Raw genomic sequence first — 21,981 nt, forward strand, 5'->3', positions numbered from 1 at the left:
CCTTAACTAGGTAATTATGTATTGGTAAAGTTGTGTTGTATTACAGGGTGTGATTTCGAACAGAAAATATGTTTTCCTATAGTAAATAACGTGATTTAACCGAATTTGACCTTCATTTCAAGTCTTTGCAACGGCGCCTCCAAAGTTTATCCAGCTATACTGTTTTGTATTTTGTTATTTGTGTTTTCGGTAAATATACGCTACTTTAATTGGTAAACAAATGATACTTTAGGGCAAACCACCTGTTCATGAGTTTTTGGACCCCCTTATATACAAATAAGTATGGGGGACCCCTGTGGGAAAACAGGTTTTTTTTGGCAGGGAATTGTTATAAGCGAGTGATTTGCAGCAATAGTAATGGTCAGAAATGCAAAATAAACACAAGATAACCAGGGGGAAAAATATATGGTTAATGTAAGTGGCTGAAACTTAAAGTATCGTTATTATCTATGGTTCACTTTACGTTCCTCTAATGATTTTTGCTATGCTGAGTGCTCGCTTCGCTCGCGGTAAACTAAAAAGTGCAAGCTCCGTATGTACTGGCAAGCGGTAATGTTGAGCTGCGCTCACAATCTCCGTGGCTCATTATTTTGGGTTTATTTTCTACTTTCACATGAGTAACAATACCTATACACTGAACGGAGAGCGTTTCCATCCTAATCAATTGCTCACATAGATGGAATTATACTAAATTCCAAAATAGATTGTACTTTCCTTAAGTTCCCTCTTGGAGAAGTCTTTATGTGATGATGGTTTAACCCAAACTGAAGGGAAGAGTGGGTAAAAAATGCCTGTTATAAAACAATATCCGGGGACTTGGGCATAAATATTTGGAAGCTCCTAATAGGTTAAAAAAGCCAGGTAATGATTACGTCATACAAAAAAAACAGAAAAGCTGATCAAAGCGAATGCAAGCAAGGCATGCGCAGTAACTCGACATCAGTCTCCCAGATGTAAACAATGGACTTAGAGGGAGAGATAGACTTCACATTTTAATAGACCGATACGTAAGTTATTATGCCCCAGCCCCAATTAAACATGTAGAGAAAAATACTAAGCTAGCCAGCACTCATCCATGTCTTATAGCGAATTTCAGTTTTGCTAGTAGTTAAAGTATCATATATTTACTGCGTTTTCCAAGTGGGACCCCCTATGATTAGGCTATTGTAGACCAAGTTATATATTTGGGTAAAAGTATATATCCGGTCAGAACACCATTATTCGTGGATTTATTAGGGTATATCTTGCTAATTATTTATTAGCCCCAAAGGCAATGTCATTATCTGATAAAGCGGAAGTTTTCCTATAGGAAAGACATTTTTCATTAGAAAAGATTTTTCTGACAGGAACAATGATAAACCCATATTTGTGTATTTAGGACATTTAGAATAATTTCATGAGATATGGCAGTTTACCTTCTTATTACTTGTCGAATCTATATTATTTATTTAAAAGTTATTGTTCTTATTGGTCTGAAGTATGATGTGAAGCTAGTTCTACAATTTATAGAATATTTTGAGTGATGCCGGCTGGGAAGCAAAGGGGAGTTTAGGCTTCGTCTTAAGGTAAGCTAAGGATATGGTGGTCTAAGGGGGTGCGGTAGGTAAGGATACGGCTTCTAGGTTAGGTTAGATCGGGAACCTTAGGTTAGGTGGAGTCCTTGTGTTTGTTTCCCTTTTAAATTGTTCTTTTTCAGTCATAACTTTTGACATTTTATACCTGGTCTGGCCCAACAAAATACAAGCTCCATTCTGTTATCACTATACTGTATTTTTTTTTAATGAGGCTCATTCACACTCCTTGTATGAGTGCCCTTTTAGCTTGGAAAAAAATCCTACTAGCTGATTGGTTGAAAGTATTTTATACGAATAGCATCATAGTTTTCAAATAATTACAAAGTAACGTGAATCAAAACTTATTTACAAACCTAAATTTCTCCCTCAGATAGCCTATAGGGTTTGTCAATAAATAATGTTAACAATATCTGGCATCTCGTGTGGTTACGCTGACTATGACTATGTACATTTCTGTGTAAAAAAAAAAAAAACTTTGTAACATTACCAGTTCTTCAGCCTGATCGGCTGTACAATCAGTGAAGCTACATTCCGAGGCCAGACCTTTGAGGTTATCCAAAAAGGCGTCTAGAGTCTCACCACTCAGTTGCTTGCAGGTGGCTAATTTGTATCTGGTGAACACCTCACTTTTTCGTTTCACAAATCTAGCCTTTACCAGGCTTATAGCAGCGACATATGTGGTAGCACTTTTAATGATCATAAGCAGTTTTACAAGATACGTGAGCACGAAGCAAGGCCAACTAACTGGATTCAAGTCCAGGTTGATGGCCGCACAGAATGCCTCAAAGTTATCATGCCACATAATCCTTTTGTCCTCTGCATCGGCTGATTCTGGGTCCACGTCAATCGGGCTGGGCCTCAGAAACTTTTCCGTGGGGAATTTAAGCCGAATAAATTGTGGAATACCAAACACAGTTGCTGGAACGGTGGCTTTATTCGGCTTTAAAGTTGTGGCAAGGTGTTGGCCAAACCGGTAGTGTTAGAGACTCAATGTTGCCAAGCAAGCATGCAAACACCAGCAGTCATAGTTACCAATTCACACCACAATAACATACAGTTCTAAAAGTTTATTAAGGTCGGGCCCCCTAAAGTGTGGTTTTTTAATATGGTGTCCAAGATGACAGCCAAAACTTCTTAGTAATCATAACTATACAACTATCACCTAAAATATGATGATCTGTTCTAAGGATTTGGGGGACAAAGAACATATTAAGATCATAAAAATTTTATGTAACAAAAATCTGATATGGCATCCCAACTCGAAGGTTGACTGAGAGTCATACGGTCATCATTCAGGGCAAGGAGAATCCTCTGTGCAGGAGTGTCCTCTGCATGAAGGGCAAAGACAGTGATGGTCCGTGTTTCTTGTAATATCTCTCTTTGCTTGGGCATACTTGTATGTCATGCACCCTTTAGTACACACATACTTAATCTGCAAAGTATAATTTTAAATATTTAACTTAGCCGGTGAATATATAATAGCTGCAACTCTGTTGCTCGACAGACAAAAAACAGTAAAAACTCGCCAGCGATCGCTATACAGGTTGCGGGTGTGCCCACCAGCGCAAACTGTCGGCCAGATACCACTCTCGATGTAAACAAAGACTCAATTTCTTCTCTGTCGACGTGTCGACAAGACGTACTTTACTCGCTGTTGAACCTGGAGTTTTTTCACATCATATTTGGTGAAGTACTTTAATTTGGTTTGAGCTTTCGCAGTACAGGTGTTTTTCTTCAAATAAATCCTTGAACTCTTTTTTGGATCGGATTAATTGTTGATGACTAGATCGTTTTTTTGGAATTTTCCCTTGACTAATTCAAAATGGCTGACCTTTCACAAGTTCCCAAGTTCAGAAAATGTAATGCTAGGGACTGTCATAGGCGTCTTCCAAAGGCTTCTCTCGACCCTCACACTGTTTGTTCCAATTGTCGGGGTAAAACCTGTCAATTGGAAGATCGGTGTGAGGAATGCGTGGGCCTTTCGGAATTCGATTTTATCGAATTTGAGAAATATACACGCAGACTAGAGAGAGATAGGGTAAGGAGAAGTTCTTCTAGGTCGGTAGATTTTTCCTCTCCACATGCCCCTGAACCTAATCCTTCCCCTGTAGTGGTTGTTCCTAACCCCCCTCCTAGCACTCAGGAACCGTCGATGCAAGACATGATGCGTGCTATCCATGCCTTGGGGGAGAGAGTTGAGGCCCTAGCAAGTGACCGGAATCAACTCATGGCGGACGTAAAGGAACTAAAGTGCCAAAGTGCCGCGGCGGAAAGTGTTAAAGTGCCTAGTGTTTCTCAAAGTGTTGTGAACAGTGTTGCGCTTGAGGGTTCGTCTGTTCGTGCCTGTCGTCCTCCTAGTCCGGGACCTTTTGCAAGCTCCCAAGCCCAGGGGAGAAGCAATGTCGTACGACTCATGGGTTCGAGAGGCCTTGATCAGCGAACAGACGTTCCCTCTATGGTATCAGGCGTATCTCCCCAAGATCGCCCCTACCAACGTAAGACGAGAGAGCCCATTTTTACCTCGTCGTCCGAAGGTGTTTCTCGTAAGAAACCTTGGACCAAGGTCTCCAGACCTTTGAAACGTAAGTCGGTCCCTTCAGGACAAGTCCAACGTCCCGGTTGTAGCCACTGGGACAGTTCGGACCCGTTGCCGTCATCGGATGACTGCTCGCCGCCTAAGAGAGGCAAAGTTGTGCCGCCTCAGTCGCTCACCCCGTCTGTTGCCGTACCTGCTTCCGTAGACCCTAAATGGGTGTTACTGCAGGACATGCAGTCCAAGCTTGCATCCTTGATGGAGGACTTCAATGCGGAGAAGGTTGCCGCTGAACCTTCTGGCCAACAACCATCCAAGCGGTCTGTTGTGCGTCTTGTTGACGTTGAGGTAGCTTTCTCGCGTCAACCAGTTGGGGTAGTACCTCCACCGATGCGACCCAGTGTGGGTTTCCAGCCGCACGTTGACGTTAGGCAACGCACGGAGGTGGTTGTTGACGTTCAGGACGTTCATCAACCATAAGAGGTGACTTGTTTTGACGCGGTGCGTCAACCTCCGCAACCCGGTATGGTGTTGACTGCACAACCCAGACGGTCTAAACAGTCTCGGGTGGACGCTGTGCGTCCTCGCGTACCTATGGTTGTTGACAGTTCCCAGACTGTTCAGCAGTTCCATGACGCTGCGTCCGGCTCCGTCACGCATGCACCAGTGCGACCGGACTCGGCGAGTCAAACGTTGCCCACTCCTTTGCCGTTTTCTCATCAGTTATCGGATGAGGAACTGTCAGATGAGGACGTTGCTGAACCACAAGAGGATCAACCTTCAGAACTTGATGAGCCTAAGGCAGCTCAACCATCCTTGGACTTTAGAAAAGTCATGGCTGTGTTTAAGGAGTTGTTCCCTGACCACTTTGTTTCTGTGGCTCCTCGTTCTCCGCCGTCGGAGTTTGTATTAGGCGTTCCTGCTACCGTGCCTGCCTTTACTAAACTCGTCCTCTCTCGCTCATCCAAGAGAGCTTTGCGGCTGTTGGGCGATTGGTTAGAGACCAAGAAGAGTTTAGGGAAGACAGCATTTGCCTTCCCCCCATCTAAACTCTTGTCTAGATCGAGCGTCTGGTATGCCACGGGAGAAGTTCTCGGCTTGGGAGTTCCTGCCTCTGCCCAGGGCGACTTCTCAAGTCTTGTAGACTCTCCCCGCCGCCTTGCCATGAGACGCTCGAAGATTTGTTGGTCACCATCGGACCTGGACCACCTTCTTAAAGGTATATTTAGGGCTTTCAAAGTCTTTAACTTCCTAGACTGGTGTTTAGGAGCCCTGAGTAGGAAAATCTCTTCTGCGGATAAGGATGTTTCCTTACTCATTATGTCCTGCATGGACAAGGCCGTCCGTGATGGGTCCAACGAACTTGCCGCTTCATTCACGTCCGGAGTCCTGAAGAAACGAGAGTCTCTATGTTCTTTCCTGTCTGCTGGAGTGACGCCATGCCAAAGATCTGAGCTACTCTTTGCGCCCTTGTCCAAGTGCCTGTTTCCTGAAGTCTTGGTTAAGGAAATTGCCTTGTCTTTAGTACAGAAGGACACCCACGATCTAGTTGCGTCCTCGGCTCGCAAAGCTCCCCCTTTGCCTACATTGTCTGCTAGACCGAGGATAGACACTCCAGCGTCTCGGTTTATCCCGCCCTTTCGTGGCAGAGCCTCCAGCAGGGGAGGTGCTCGTGCCAAAGGGAAGCGAGGGAAGAGGAAAGGATCCAAGTCCTCTAAGGGCAGAGTCTGACTGCCCGCAACTTCAGACAGCAGTAGGAGCCAGACTCAAGAACTTCTGGCAAGCCTGGGAGAAGAGAGGCGCAGATCAACAATCTGTGAGGTTGCTCAGAGAGGGGTACAAAATCCCTTTTGTACGCAAACCCCCTCTAGCGACGTCCCCCATCGATCTCTCTCCCAGGTACAGAGAGGAAGAAAAGAGACAAGCCCTGAAACTGGAAGTGTCTCTTTTGCTAGAGAAGGGAGCGGTGGTCAAAGTCTCGGACCTTCAATCACCGGGGTTTTACAACCGTCTCTTCCTAGTATCAAAGAAGACAGGAGGTTGGAGACCGGTGCTAGACGTCAGTGCTCTGAATGTCTTTGTCACAAAGACGAAGTTTTCCATGGAGACCACAAAGTCAGTCTTAGCAGCGGTCAGAAAGGAAGACTGGATGGTCTCTCTAGACCTAAGGGACGCCTACTTCCACATCCCCATTCACTCAGACTCCCAACCCTTTCTGAGATTCGTCTTCGAAGATGTGGTTTACCAGTTTCGGGCCCTGTGCTTTGGCCTAAGCACAGCTCCTCTCGTGTTTACGAGGCTGATGAGGAATGTGGCGAAATTCCTCCACTTATCGGACATCCGAGCCTCCCTTTATTTGGACGACTGGCTTCTCAGAGCCTCTTCCAGTTGTCGCTGTCTGAAGGATCTCAATTGGACTCTAGATCTGACCAAGGAATTGGGACTCCTAGTCAATTTGGAAAAGTCGCAGCTGGTCCCATCCCAAACTATTCTGTATTTAGGGATGGAGATTCACAGTCAAGCTTTTCGGGCTTTTCCGTCGGCCCCCAGAATAGATCAAGCCCTGCTCTCCATCCAGAAGATGCTGAAGAAAGAACGCTGCTCAGTCAGGCTGTGGATGAGTCTGGTAGGGACGCTGTCATCCCTGGAGCAATTTATATCCCTAGGAAGACTACACCTCCGTCCTCTTCAATTCCATCTGGCTTTTCACTGGAAAAAGGACAAGACGCTAGAGGCGGTCTCGATCCCGATTTCCGAAAAGATAAAGTCTTGTCTGACTTGGTGGAAGGACAATATCAGCCTAAGAGAGGGTCTTCCCCTGGCAGTTCAGATACCCAACCACGTTCTCTTCTCGGACGCATCGGACTTGGGCTGGGGCGCGACGCTGGACGGTCGGGAATGCTCAGGTCTGTGGAACTCGAGTCAGAGGAGCATGCATATCAACTGCAAGGAGCTTTTGGCGGTTCATCTGGCTTTGAGAAGCTTCGAGTATCTCCTTCGAGGCAAAGTGGTGGAAGTAAACTCGGACAACACCACGGCCTTGGCGTACATCTCCAAACAGGGAGGTACCCACTCACTGACGTTGTACGAGATCGCAAGGGACCTGCTCATCTGGTCAAAAGATCGAGGCATCTCCCTAGTAACGAGGTTCATCCAGGGCGACTTGAACGTCCTAGCAGATTGTCTCAGTCGGAAAGGTCAAGTAATTCCAACCGAATGGACCCTCCACAAGGATGTGTGCAAGAGACTTTGGGCGACTTGGGGTCAACCCACCATAGATCTCTTTGCAACCTCGCTGACCAAGAGGCTTCCAATCTATTGCTCTCCAGTCCCGGACCCAGCAGCAATACATATAGATGCCTTCCTCCTAGATTGGTCACATCTGGATCTTTACGCATTCCCACCATTCAAGATTGTCAACAAGGTACTGCAGAAGTTCGCCTCTCACGAAGGGACAAGGTTGACGTTAGTTGCTCCCCTCTGGCCCGCGAGAGAATGATTCACCGAGGTACTTCGATGGTTAGTAGACGTTCCCAGAAGTCTTCCTCTAAGAGTAGACCTTCTACGTCAGCCACACGTAAAGAAGGTACACCAAAGCCTCCACGCTCTTCGTCTGACTGCCTTCAGACTATCGAAAGACTCTCGAGAGCTAGAGGCTTTTCGAAGGAGGCAGCCAGTGCGATTGCTAGAGCAAGGAGAGCGTCTACCATTAGAGTCTACCAATCGAAGTGGGAAGTCTTCCGAGACTGGTGCAAGTCAGTTTCTGTATCCTCGACCAGTACCTCTGTAGCCCAAATAGCTGATTTTCTCTTATACCTGAGAAAAGGACGATCCCTTTCAGCTCCCACTATCAAGGGCTACAGAAGCATGTTGGCATCGGTCTTCCGGCATAGAGGCTTAGATCTTTCCAACAATAAAGATCTGCAAGACCTCCTTAAGTCTTTCGAGACCACTAAGGAGCGTCGTTTGGCTACTCCTGGGTGGAATTTAGACGTGGTCCTAAGATTCCTCATGTCAGACAGGTTTGAGCCTTTACAGTCAGCCTCCCTGAAAGATCTCACTCTTAAGACTCTTTTCCTGGTATGCTTAGCCTCGGCTAAAAGAGTCAGTGAGATTCATGCCTTCAGCAAGAACATCGGATTTTCGTCAGAAAAAGCTACTTGTTCTCTGCAACTTGGTTTTCTAGCCAAAAATGAGCTACCTTCTCGTCCTTGGCCTAAATCTTTCGATATTCCCAGCTTATCGGAGATCGTAGGCAATGAACTAGAAAGAGTCTTATGCCCTGTTAGAGCTCTTAAGTTCTACTTAGCTCGTACTAAACCTTTACGAGGCCAATCTGAAACTTTATGGTGTTCGGTTAAGAAACCATCCTTGCCTATGTCAAAGAATGCTTTGTCATACTTTATCAGATTGTTAATACGAGAAGCTCATTCACACCTGAGTGAGGAAGACCGATCTTTGCTTAAGGTTAAGACGCACGAGGTTAGAGCTGTAGCAACTTCCGTGGCCTTTAAGCAAAATAGATCTCTGCAAAGTATAATGGACGCAACCTATTGGAGAAGCAAGTCATTGTTCGCGTCATTTTACTTGAAAGATGTCCAGTCTCTTTACGAGAACTGCTACACACTGGGACCATTCGTAGCAGCGAGTGCAGTAGTGGGTGAGGGCTCAACCACTACAATTCCCTAATTCCATATCCTTTTAATCTGTCTCTTGAAATGTTTTAATGTTGTTTTTATGGGTTGTCCGGAAGGCTAAGAAGCCTTTCGCATTCTGGTTGATTTGGCGGGTGGTCAAAGTCATTTCTTGAGAGCGCCCAGATTAGGGGTTTGATGAGGTCCTGTTGTATGGGTTGCAGCCCTTGATACTTCAGCTCCTGGGGGTCTGTCAGCATCCTAAGAGGATCGCGGGGCTCCGTAAGGAAGACGTACTTACAAGGCAGAGTAATCGTCTAAGTCGACTTCCTTACCAGGTACCTATTTATTTTGGTTTTGTTATATTGATAACTGTCAAAATGAAATAAAAAAACTCTTAGCTTATACGATGTAAACATATTTAACTGGTCTCTACCCACCTCCTTGGGTGTGAATCAGCTATTATATATTCACCGGCTAAGTTAAATATTTAAAAATGATATTTTAATTATAAAATAAATTTTTGAATATACTTACCCGGTGAATATATAAATTAAACGACCCTCCCTTCCTCCCCAATAGAGACGCAGTGGGATGAGAAGAAATTGAGTCTTTGTTTACATCGAGAGTGGTATCTGGCCGACAGTTGGCGCTGGTGGGCACACCCGCAACCTGTATAGCGATCGCTGGCGAGTTTTTTACTGTTTTTTGTCTGTCGAGCAACAGAGTTGCAGCTATTATATATTCACCGGGTAAGTATATTCAAAAATTTATTTTATAATTAAAATATCATATTTTTACCAACCTGTAGTAACTCGTAGAGGCAAAGGAAGCCCTCGATGTTTGGAGCTTCATTGTCTTCTGCCCTGAGACCAGAAACAAAGAAGCAATCAATGTCACCAAAATCCAAGCCCAATCCAGCCCTTTCATCAAAGAATGGTAGGGATAATATTTGCTCCAGTCAATTTAAGAAGGGAGTTAGAGGGAGGAATGGAGGAAGGGGATGCTGAGAAAAGCATTCCCCCTTAATTGCTGTCGTGAGTTAAGGCATGCCTATTGAGCCATTGGGCATCGTGGCAGATACATGGAGCAGAAGAATGGTTGGTAGAGGTCCTCCTAACAGGATAACGTATCCCATTCACCATCGGATGGCATTTCACATTTACCCTTCGGGATCATCAGTCTCTAGTGCTAGCAAAGGAGGTCTTGGCAGTTTGGTAAAGAATGCACTAGACCTCGTAAGAGATGGATCTTCTAGCTTCTACAGTCAACAGGAGTATAGAGACTGGTGATCGACCCCTCACGGTTGAATGAGTTGTTCAGCATACCCCGTTCAAGAAGCAGGCAGCTAGCATAGTTCGGGTTGCCATCAGGAGAGGAGACTTCTTACTTTCTATCGAATTAAAGGATGCGTATTTCTAGATACCCATTTATCAATTGAATAGGAAGTATCTCAGTATCATCCTCGGTGCTTCAGACTATCCACTGCTCTGCTGGTGTTCACTTGAGTGTTCTTACTAGTCTCATCATAGGTCCATTCATATAGGATTTGTCTTCTGAATTATCTCGATGATTGGCTGATCCTGTTGTATACCTAGGAATTTTGATATATACGGCAACAGCGAAAGTCTTTTTGATAGATAATCGTATCAATATACCCGGAGAGGTTGCACGACACTTTCTATCAGTTCAACATTTAACCACATGTCAGTGGCAACGTCTTGTAGGACACTTTTGGTCGTTGGAGAAACTTGTTCCCCACTGGCGCCACCAGTGATCACTGCAGTACTTTCTGAAGCATCACTAGTCAGCCATCTCCAATTCTCCCCACTATTAGGTTTTTGTAATGCAGCAGTAAGGGAAGATTTCAAGTAGTGGATGAACAATAAAAATCTCATTAGGTGAGTCTCGATCTAACCCCTCCTCTGATGATACTGATGTTCACAGACACATCAAAGGAGGTGTGGGGCACACACCTGAGGGAAGACATTGCATCAATATTGTCGGGTGAAGAAGAGAAAAGTTGCACGTCAACCTTGCAACCTTTCCAGCAGAGTTTGATAAGTCCTTCTGTTGTGTTGATGAGTGATATGTGACGGGCCGAGAGAAGGTTGTGACTCAAAGGCAGGTTGAAAGCAACTGAGTAAATTTATTATAGAACTCTCTCCTTTATATACAAAAGCTCAAAGAAACAAGAAATTTCATGTTTGAAAAACAGACAATGTTACAGAGGAAAAAAGCAGACATGTTTAATCTGGTTCATTTTAGTGCGAGGGAAGAGCGAAGGTACTAGCATAATATATACACAAAATTAACTATGTACGATCGTGTGACACACGGTTGGTACATGGCTCCCCCCCTAAAAATGACATACTGTACATGTTAAATAGGGCACCCTGATCTAGAGAGGCGAACTGTAGGCGAGTCATCTGGCAGGAGATAAGCAGGTTTTAGACGATCAATGGAGACCGAGTCTTCTTTGCCACGAATGTTTAGTAGGAATGCTTTCGGAATGCGTCGGATCACAAGGAAAGGGCCCGTGTAAGGGGGCGTTAGCGGTGGCTTTCTAGTGTCGTTGCGCAGAAAGACGTGCGTTGCAGAGTGCAAGTCTGTCTGTATGTGATGCTTCGCTGGGGGCTTGTACGTCTGGCGGCATGGAGTAAATTTTCCCACGACGTGACGTATGCGCTGGAGATCGTCGGAGGAGGTTGTAGAAGGAAAAAATTCGGCAGGGACGACCAACGGATCGCCATACACCATTTCAGCTGCTGAGACGTCGAGGGCGTCTTTAGGAGTGGTCCTTAGTCCCAGGAGGACCTAGGGAAGCTGAGTAAACCAGTTTGAATCTTTGCAGCGGGACATCAAAGCTGCTTTGAGGGTGCGATGAAAACGTTCAACCATTCCATTGACAGCAGGGTTGTAGGCCGTTGTCTGATGTAGGGTGATGCCCAGGAGATTCGCTAATGATGTCCACAATTGAGAAGTGAAAGTGGTACCCCTGTCAGAAGTAATATGCTCAGGGATACCAAATCTTGCAATCCATCCTGAGAGTAAGGCAGATGTACATGACGCAGACGTTGCAGTTTCCATGGGAATGACTTCAGGCCAACGAGTGGAGCAGTCGATGACGGTAAACAGGTAACGATGTCCTTGTGATGTGGGTAGGGGACCTACAACGTCGACGTGATTGTGTGCGAAACGACGCTGAGGTTGAGGAAAGGTGCCCACTCCTGAATCTGTGTGTCGATGTACTTTGGAAGTTTGGCAAGAAGTACAGGCGCGGACCCAATCCTTAGCATCCTTAGAAATGTTGTGCCTAATGAACTTCGTCTTCAGCAGCTGTGCAGTAGAACGGCACGAAGGATGTGAAAGGCCGTGAATGAAATCAAACACCTGCCGGCGCATGGGAGCAGGGATCCAAGGTCGCGGTCTAGCAGTACTGACGTCACAGTGGAGGGTAGTGTTGGGGTCTTCGAGGGGGAAGTCTTCCCAACGGAGGGACGTGCAGGATGTCCTACATGCTTGATACTCTGGATCCTGTCGTTGGGCTTCAGCCAGGGCGTTGTAATCCAATCCCAGTTGAACGGCAGCCAACGTGTTTCTTGACAGGGCATCGACAACGGGATTCATTTTCCCAGGGACGTATTGAAGGGTGCAATTGTATTCAGCCACGGCGGAGAGATGTCGGCGTTGACGGGCGGACCAGGCGTCAGACTGTCGAGTGAAGGCGTGCACCAGAGGCATGTGGTCTGTGCGAATGACGAATGGCGTACCTTCTAAGAAATGGCGAAAGTGACGGACAGCCAAGTGCACCGCCAGCAATTCGCGATCGAAGGTAGAATAATCCGATTCTGCCTTGGACAGTTTTCTGCTGAAGAAGGCCAATGGGCGGGGCGAGCCGTTGACCACCTGCTCGAGTACTGCACCCATAGCATAGTGGCATGTGGGATAGGAAAAGTGAGAGCCGCAGCGGTTGATAGGGCTTTCTTTGCATTGCAGAAGGCTGCATCTTGAAGGGGACCCCACTTCAGGTCCTTTGGCTTGCCCTTGAAGGAGGCGTAGAGGGGAGCAAGAGTGGCGGCAATGGCTGGCAGAAAACGGTGATAATACAGTAGTTGATCAATCCCAAAAATTCTTGCAGAGCTTTGACGGTCGAGGGCGCGGGGAAGTCCTGAACGGCTGCTACCTTCTCAGGGAGGGGATGGACTCCTTCAGGAGTCATGCGGTCCCCTAAGAACGACACTTCGTTGGCGCCAAAGGTACACTTGTCGTACCGGACTACAAGGCCGTTTTGTTGTAGGCGGTCGAGCACGATGAGCAGGTGACAGAGGTGTTCCTCTTTTGAGGAGGAGAACACAAGTATGTCGTCCACATAACATACACAGAAAGGGAGGTCCCCTAAGATGCCTTCCATGAGACGTTGAAACGTGGCCCCAGCATTGCGAAGGCCAAAACAGGAGTAATTGAAGGTGTATGTACCAAACGGAGTGGTGGTGGCGGTCTTGGGGATGTCTTCTGGGTTCATAGGCACCTGATAATACCCCTTCAGGAGGTCGAGCATAGAGAAAACCTTCGCTTTATGCAGGTAGGAGGTCACGTCGGCAATGTTTGGGAGGGGGTAGTGATCTGGTTCTGTTTGCATGTTGAGGCGCCTGTAATCCCCGCACGAACGGAGGGAGCCGTCTTTCTTCAGAACGATGTGTAAGTGTGACGACCATGGGCTGGAGGCCTTTTGGCAAAGGCCCATTTCCTCCATTTCGGCGAACGTTTGTTTGGCGGCTGCCAGTCGTTCCAGTGCCAGACGTCTGAATTTTGCGAAGACTGGGGCTCCCGACGTCCTGATATGGTGATAAATACCGTGCTTGGCAGGAGCCTGGGCATTTGGCGAACTTCTGGACGGAAAACTTTCTGGTACGACGTGAGGAGGTGGGCGTAGGCATCCGTGGGTGCGTTGATGTGGAGAGCGAGGTTGGAGGGGGCGGGTTGAAGCGGTGTCGACAAGTACAAGTCTGCGTTGACCAATCGTCGGAGGGCGACATCGACCAGAAGGTGGAAATGAGAGAGGAAATCCGCACCGAGGATTGGCAATGTGACGTCAGCAACGAGAAACTTTCAATTAAATTTACCACTTCCGAACGATAATGTGAGTTTCTCGTAACCATAGTTGGGTATCGCAGATCCGTTGGCAGCTACCAAGCGGACGTCGGCAGACGTAGACAGACTACGTCGTGTCCTGAAGCGGTCCCTTGGCAAAAGAGAACGACAAGCACCCGTGTCTACCAAAAATCGCACACCCGTTCCTGCATCATGTAAAAAGAAAAGATTGGAAACACGGGAGCCCACTGCCACGAGCGATGGCCTACTTACACTTTATTTGGCCACTGACATTCCTTGGCACATTTCTTCGCGGTTGTCCCGAATCTGACGTGGGAGTAGCAAAACTGCGGCGGATGGGAGCTAGTAAGTGGCTGTAGAAGTCGTTGGTTGGGGCGCAAGCGAGTGGTGGGTGGTGGGTGGCTTTGTCGCCGCTTCGGCACATCACGGGGTAGGCGTGTACAGTATGTCCTACGGCATTCACGTCAGCTTCTGTTGACGTTGAATAGGCGTCCTCTTCGTCAGGGGTGGAGGCGTTGATGGAGGTCTTGAAGTGGCTGTCCATAAGGGTGTCGGCTTTGGTCATCAAGTCCTTTATGGGTAAACTATCGACATCGGGTATGGCAGCGTGTATAGGTCCGGGTAAACGGCGTATCCAAAGGGCACGAAGTAGGTTTACCTCACGAGGAGAGCCGTCTGTGGCAGGTTGCAGGCGAGTGATACTGGTCATTTCCCTGAGGGCAAGCGAAGCCCTTTGGTCCTCCAACGGTTGTTGCGAGAGCTGAAAAAGCTTTGCTATACGGGTGGCTGGCGACGGCGAGTACTGCTGCAGAAGGTATGTTTTGAGGGTATCATACGCTATTAGGTGTCTCCTTGTTCACAAAGCCAGTCGGATATTTCCGGGAAGGTGTCCTTGGGTATCGCCGCGAGAACATAATCTGCTTTGGTGGTTGAGCAAGTCACGCCCTTGATGCGAAACTGGACTTCTGCGCGTTGAAACCAAGCAAACGCCTTTCCCCTGGCGAACGATGAAAGTTTCAATGGAGCAGCCGCACCGCCAACTTCCGTAGAGTCTGCCATAGTACCAACGATGGCGGGGCGAGGGGGGTTGGAAGGCGGGAGGAGCGAGTCGACTTTCGGGATCACCAATGTGACGGGCTGAGGAAAGGTTGTGACTCAAAGGCAGGTTGAAAGCAATTGAGTAAATTTATTATAGAACACTCTCCTTTATATACAAAAGCTCAAAGCAACAAGAAATTTCATGTTTGAAAAACAGACAATGTTACAGAGGAAAAAAGCAGACATGTTTAATCTGGTTCATTTTAGTGCGAGTGAAGAGCAAAGGTACTAGCATAATATATACACAAAATGAACTATGTACGATCGTGTGACACAGGGTTGATACAGATAACACTACCTTAGTGACCTATGTCAACAAGCAGAGAGGGACCGTTTCACAGGACCTATGTGTGTTGGCAATAGGAATATATTAGCTGACTCGCTCAGCTGTTGGTGGTAGGTAGTAGAATAAGAGTGTTTTCTTCTATCAGCCATAGCTGAGAAGCTTCTTGCCCTTTTGGGTTCCCCAGTGATCAGCTTGCTCACAACACAAGAAGTTTCCAGTGTACTGTTCTGCAGTTCAAGACCAGGCAGCAGCAATGGAGGATGCATTCCAACATCCCTGGAGAAACCTGGATGCATACGCTTTTCTGCCAGTTTGCCTGATCTGTGGGTCATCAGCCGACTGTTGGATACCCTGAACGTCAGAATTGACCGTGGTGGCTCCCAAGTGGACACAGACCGAATGGTTCACCAACCTGCTGATACTCCTTGTTGTTCTAGCAAGATAATTACCTCTGTGGCCTAATAACCTCTTGACAGCCCCACTGGCTGAGATTCTATAACTCTGTGGCATCCCTGTCACTTCACGCGTGGCAGTTATTCAGTATCTCTGTGCAAAGGGCTTTTTATTATTATTATTATTATTATTATTATTATTATTATTATTATTAGCCAAGCTACAACCCTAGTTGGAAATGCAAGATGCTATAAGCCCAAGGGCTCCAACAGGGAAAAATAGCCCAGTGAGGAAAGGAAATAAGGAAATGAATAAATGATGAGAATAAATTAACAATATACCATTCTAAAAACAGTAACAGCATCGAAAAAGATATGCCCTATATAAACTATTAACAACATCAAAAACAGATGTCTTGTATAAACAATAAAAAGACTTATGTCAGCCTGGTCAACATAAAAACATTTTCTCCAACTTTGAATTTCTGAAGTTCTACTGATTCAACTACCTGATTAGGAAGATCATTCCACAACTTGGTAACAGCTGGAATAAAACTTCTAGAATACTGTTTAGTATTGAGCCTCATGATAGAGAAGGCTTGGCTATTAGAATTAACTGCCTGCCTAGTATTACGAACAGGATAGAATTGTCCAGGGAGATCTGAATGTAAAGGATGGTCAGAGTTATGAAAAATCTTATGCAACATGCATAATGAACTAATTGAACGACGGTGCCAAAGATTAATATCTAGATCAGGAATAAGAAATTTAATAAACCGTAAGTTTCTGTCCAACAAATTAAGATCAGAATCAGCAGCTGAACACCAGACAGGAGAACAATACTCAAAACAAGGTAGAATGAAAGAATTAAAACACTTCTTCAGAATAGATTGATCACCGAAAATCTTTTAAGACTTTCTCAATAAGCCAATTTTTTGTGCAATTTCATGAGGCACTGCGAGGGAGATGGCTGGATATCTGCACAAATCCTCTGCAGCAGTCTACTAGGGTAAGTAGGCCATCTACTATGATTGGCGTTGACGGAATATTTCTCCTGTTGGAGCTTCTTTGCAAGTAATTACTGATATCCTTGTGCTTCTTCCCTGGAGGAAGATCCTTTCAGTCATTACTGTAAAGGGCTATTGCTCAGGTCTGAGCCAAGTACTCTTGAGAGAAGGATTTCAATATTTCCACCTCGTGGGACTGTCCATGCTTATGAGGAGCTTCTAGCAGTCTTGTCCTCCAAAGGAATGGGATGTCATGGTCCTCGGAACTCTCAAGAAAGCGTCACTCAATTGTATTAAGAAGGCGTCAGATTGCTATCTGACCCTACAGACTGTACAGTATTGCTGTTTCCTCTAACCTTGGTCATGGGAGTCAAAGTTACATGGAAATTTGAATGCCATTGCTCATATCGAGGGGTTGATGGAAGTTTCATTTTCTTTCGGCTTGCAGTTCATGGCAAAATCTCAGAAGCCATTGAGCCAAGATCTTAGGTTCAAGACCTCCATCACCTCCCTTTAGGAGGCAACTAGTGATTGAGATGATCTGCTGCCTTGACCTGTGAGGGGATTGAGCTGCGAACTCGAAAGAGCTGTGCTTTAGAACTGAGCACCAGAGACTTTCTCTAAATTCAGGAAAAGTAAAGACACCAATCACCAAGAACACTACAGTATTTCCTTCTGGCTTTGGGAACCATCAGATGCTCTTACACCTTCAATGATGCGCTAGGAAGTGGACCCTCGAGAATGAGGGCACACGAATCCAGGAGTAGCAGCTCAACCTTAGCATTCCAAAAGAATCTGTCTTGTGATGCAGGTCATGAAGGATGGAGTCTAGAAATGTCAGATAACCTTCACACACTACTACTTTCGGGAACATTCCCACAGGTCCTTGGATACCTTTTCACTGGGATTTGTGGTCACTTCAATAGTGGTACTGTATAGCTAGCCCAGCTCCCTCGTAGGACAAGTAATGTCGCATCTGGGTAGCGGTTGCAGCATAAATCTAGAATGTAAGATAAGATTGTCTGGCAATATTTCTTTTCTTCTTTCCCTTTCTTTGGGTGCAATAGTCATACTGTTATGATACTGAACCAAATGCTAAATGCAGGTAAGCTATTCATTGAAGTGACTATTGTTTACAATAGGTATTGTATTGAAGTAATTTCCCCCTCATCTTCCGAGCAAGGTGGACAATGGACCTGTTGTATACACGTTCATGATTCATAAACTGTAATGCAAAGGTCTATGGATTGCATTACATGTAAAAACAAATATCTTTTAAAGTAATTTAAAGTTTTCCTAACCATTGAAACCTGAGACTTTTAAGTGTCACGGGCTGCCTCCAACACTAAGGCCAAAGGTCAGAGTGAGGGTTGCTCGGCAGGGTTTACCCGCCACACGGCAACCAACTTCTGTGTTGATTTTGTTAGAAGTTTAACAGCCGAATCAGTTTCTCCGATACTACACTTCTATTAAAGGTCTCATGTTTGCATAGTTAGGAAAAATATTTATTACTACTTTAGAATTTGTGATTTTAAAGGACTCGGGTATACAGTATGTAACTACGAAAAGTACAAATTACTTTCAGAATGTTATTTTTACATTATAATCCTGAATGTAATTCCCAGCTATTTGTTATATAAGACACTTCATAATATGTTTTTTTTTTCTTTTTACAGATTTTTTACTACTTTTATACTCGTAACTTTGAAGACTGATTTTTTGGTCTGGAGTAGGGACCAAAGAACATATATTAGTGTACGATAGAGAAATATATTAGAATTCCTTTTACATCATGGCCGGGTCTGCAATATCCCCAACATCCCTTGTTGAGATAACAGTATCCTGCAGGTAAGCGTGAATTTGATTGGACCTATGTATTTTAAAGTTAAAAAAATCAAGATTGTTAAAAATTATTGAAAATACGATAGTGTTTGTTCCTATGTGAAGACAAACCTTCATCATTTAATATTGGTACACTAGTGCACAAGCTAGCAAACCATATGACATGCCCTGCTCACCCATGTGTGGGTTAACAGCCTGTGGCTTGACTCAGGGAATCATTTTAACTCCAGCTGTGCTAGCTTTTAGACGTATGTTGCTTGGCCTTTGAAGTTTCATTCCTTTTTCGTTCATTATTTTCCTTTTGTCTTTCAGTATATGTGCAAAGCAAGTGTGTGTGTTATGAGGAATTGTCATGGTTGGGAAGGATGTCCATATGGGTCTTTCATGTGTCATGTGGGAGGGGATTCTCATCTCTTGTGTCCATCGTACAGGGGACATCGATGCTCTTCAGAATCCCCTTTTGCAGTTTCCAGGGAGTAGTCCACCTCCCAATGGGAGAAATTTTATGGTCATAAAAAGAAGAAATCTGTATGGGATCATTCTCCATCTGCTTTGAGACTGAAGGAAAAGAAATTAGATTTCCTCTTTTAATTCACGAAATTCCTCTCTTTGGGCTGACGTTGGGTTTGTCACCAGGCCAGCCGATGAAGGGCGGCCATCATTTGCTTTTCCAGTTTGAGCCTGAAGGCAAGTATTCTTCTGCCCTCTATTGTGAGGTAGAAAATGCTACTTTGGGGGCTGATCCTCATGCTACTTCTTTGTCTCCAGTTGTCGAGGGTGCTCCAACTGATGTACTCCGCATGGTGACTGACAAGTGCCATTCATTTGCCACCCTTGAACACACTAGCCTCTTACAACCAGTTCTTTGTTTCTGACTTGGGATCTCAAAGTAGGTTTGCCTATGAGGTTTGTTGAGCTTTTCTCCAAAGCGTTATACCGAGCGTTCCCTTAAACATATGCAAGAGCACAGCCCCCAAAGAGCTATCCTATGTCTGATTGTGTTCCATCACTAACTTCCATTCCATCACCTTTTTTGACATCCTATTACTCTCCAATTTGTGCTACAAAGGCTGGCCTCCTGCTTACAACTTGTTGACCATGACTTCAGGATGATCAAGGCAAGTAGATAGAATCTTCTCCTTCAGTGCCTTTGTGTAGTGCTCAGGTGAGGGATAGTCGCTGCGTTCATACAGGTGACTTCATATCGAGACCAGAGTGCCAGTGTGTTGGTGTAACAAGCTATCGTTAACAAAGCACGATATAACTGTACTACCCAGTGGATTGCTAGACACATCCTTTATACCTAAGATAGTGAGGCGTCCTTCATTCCGCATTCCAATGCTGAGTCCATCATACCACAAGTCGGGCTTGTCCGCTAATCCACAGTTTAGGGGAGCCACCAATCTTTGCGCTCTTGCCCTGTACAAGCTCGTCCTGCAGGGGTTGATCATGCAATACCTCCTGAGGTACTTGTTTTATTGGAGTATGATCCTTTCCTTCCGTCCCTGGGGTGGTCGCTTAGGATCGTCCTTTGAGAAGGACTCAGTATGTGGGACCTCGTACTATCCCGATTCATTCAGTGTATAAGGCGAGTGTACCAGATATTCGGGTTATGACTGTTACCAAGAATGAGTGTTTGTTCCGTAACTGGAATACAAACCACGCTATTTAAAGTGGGTAATTACTTTCGGCGTAGCTGAAAGGATGAGCCATTAGAATTTTAACGAGGGTTTACTACCCCACCGCTAGTTAGCGGGGGGTAGGGAGGGTAGTTTGCTACCCTCCCCCCTCACTCACCTGTGTGGTAAGTTCATTTTGCTATCGGCTTGGGTGCTAGTCGGACATGTCCGCTGTCACCCTCGCCTACACGACAGCCATTTAATCTATGCTTTTTGCTTTTTCTTTTCTAGAGTGTTGTGAAGTTGGCCTCTACAATGGGGGAGTGCCCTGGGTTACCTGAACGCCCTTGTGGTACCTTCATGTTGTCAATAGACATGGATCCACACACCTTATGCCCTTATTGTAGGGGTCAATGGTGTGGTAGTGGTAACGTATGTATTGAATGTAGGGAGTGGTCTACCTCCCAGTGGGAGAGGTTTTCCCGGCGCCGGAAGAAGAAGTCCAAACGGGATATTTCTCCTTCAAAGGTTTCTTTGAAGAAGGAAAATCCTAAGGGCTCTTCTCCCGTGGCCCAAACCTCCTCCGATGCTCCCACTCGGTCGGCTTCTCGCGAGAGGCCGTCGAGTGGTAGCGTAAGCCGTACTGTTGTTGACCGATCTCGGGGTTTGGGAGAGGGAGTTGCCTCCCATAGCAAGGCAGCTCCTCCTCCTCCCCCGGGAGAGGATTTAATTATTTCTCCTTCTGTTGATGTAAATAATGTTGATCTTTTGCAGCTTTGGGCTTCCTTGTGGCTTCAGGGCTCACCCTCCAAGGAAGCCCTGTTTGACATGATCAGGTTAGGAGCAGCTGTCAAACAGTCACCGGCGGTAGCAGAGGTTGACCCTCTGTTTATTGTCGAGGCTGTTGTGGCAGAGGCTTCCAATGAGAGTCTTCAAACCCCTGTTGTAGCTGAAGGCTTAGCTCCCCCCTCCGAACATCCTTCGAGGGAGGAACTAAGTCCAACGGTCTCTCCTGCCGGTGATTCTCCCCCCCGGGGGAGTTCACTGACAGAGACTTCTCTTTGGAGGACTTCCAATGGTTTGCCTCCCAGGGGACGTATAAGACGTAAGGCTCGCCTTCCTCTTCGTCGCCGAGGTCTTCCTTCTCCTCACAGGAGGCGCCTCTTCGGATCTTCATCCTCGCAGTCCCCCGCAGAGGAACCTCGTCCTTCAGCGATTGTCCGTTCCTGCTACTTCTTTGGACCTGGACCTCTCCGCAGATCGTTCGCAATCTCCTCCTGCCAGACCTGCTGACCTGCCCTCGGCCTTTCTGACTGCAGATGCGCTGTGGGCGCTCTTACGATCCCCTTCCCTCCAGAGGATGTCTCTGACAGCGCTGCTGTCAGTCGGCAGCCCTGGTTTGGGCCCTTGATCAGAGCGGTTGCGCAGGCTTTCAAGCCCGCTTTCTCTGAACTAGGCCTCAAATCAGCGGCAATCTCGGCCCCCCTGAAGAGGAAGAGAGGAGTGGACGACGTGGTAACTTCTCCAAGGGTGAAACTGGTTCCTCGGAAGTTGTTGAGGAAGGCTCCCTCCCCTCCCCAGACTTTCTCTCCATCCCCTGTGGACGAGGATTTTCCGTCCTCAGGGGGTTCACGTGAGGTGAGGGGTTCTCCCATCGCACCAATGGTAGAAACCCCACCTTGCGCTTAGAAGTCTCCTCGGGTGGAGGTGGAGAAGAGCCCCCCACCATCTTTGTTGGAATCCTGCATCTCTCCCAGGAGAGAGTCGAAAGACTCCAAGACAATTCCGAAATCATCTTCGAGGATCAGACCAGAGCCAGCTAAACCTGCGGAGAACATCCACGAGTCCCCAAGAAGAGCCTTTGGGGACTGAAGACCTTGC

General features: G+C 46.2%; 1 protein-coding gene across 2 annotated transcripts in view; it reads left to right on the plus strand.

Moving 5' to 3' along the window:
- LOC137638636 (copine-8-like) overlaps positions 1-21,981 on the plus strand; it is a 99,357-nt gene that overhangs the window by 214 nt on the left and 77,162 nt on the right. For both annotated transcript variants that reach the window (XM_068370891.1, XM_068370892.1), the window contains exon 2: positions 18,316-18,487. In XM_068370891.1, the coding sequence (XP_068226992.1) occupies positions 18,432-18,487 (56 nt within the window). In that variant the 5' untranslated portion in view covers positions 18,316-18,431. The remainder of the gene's footprint in view (positions 1-18,315; positions 18,488-21,981) is intronic.

The sequence above is a fragment of the Palaemon carinicauda genome, chromosome 3 (assembly GCF_036898095.1).
Source record: "Palaemon carinicauda isolate YSFRI2023 chromosome 3, ASM3689809v2, whole genome shotgun sequence".
NCBI classification, from domain to species: Eukaryota; Metazoa; Arthropoda; class Malacostraca; order Decapoda; family Palaemonidae; genus Palaemon; species Palaemon carinicauda.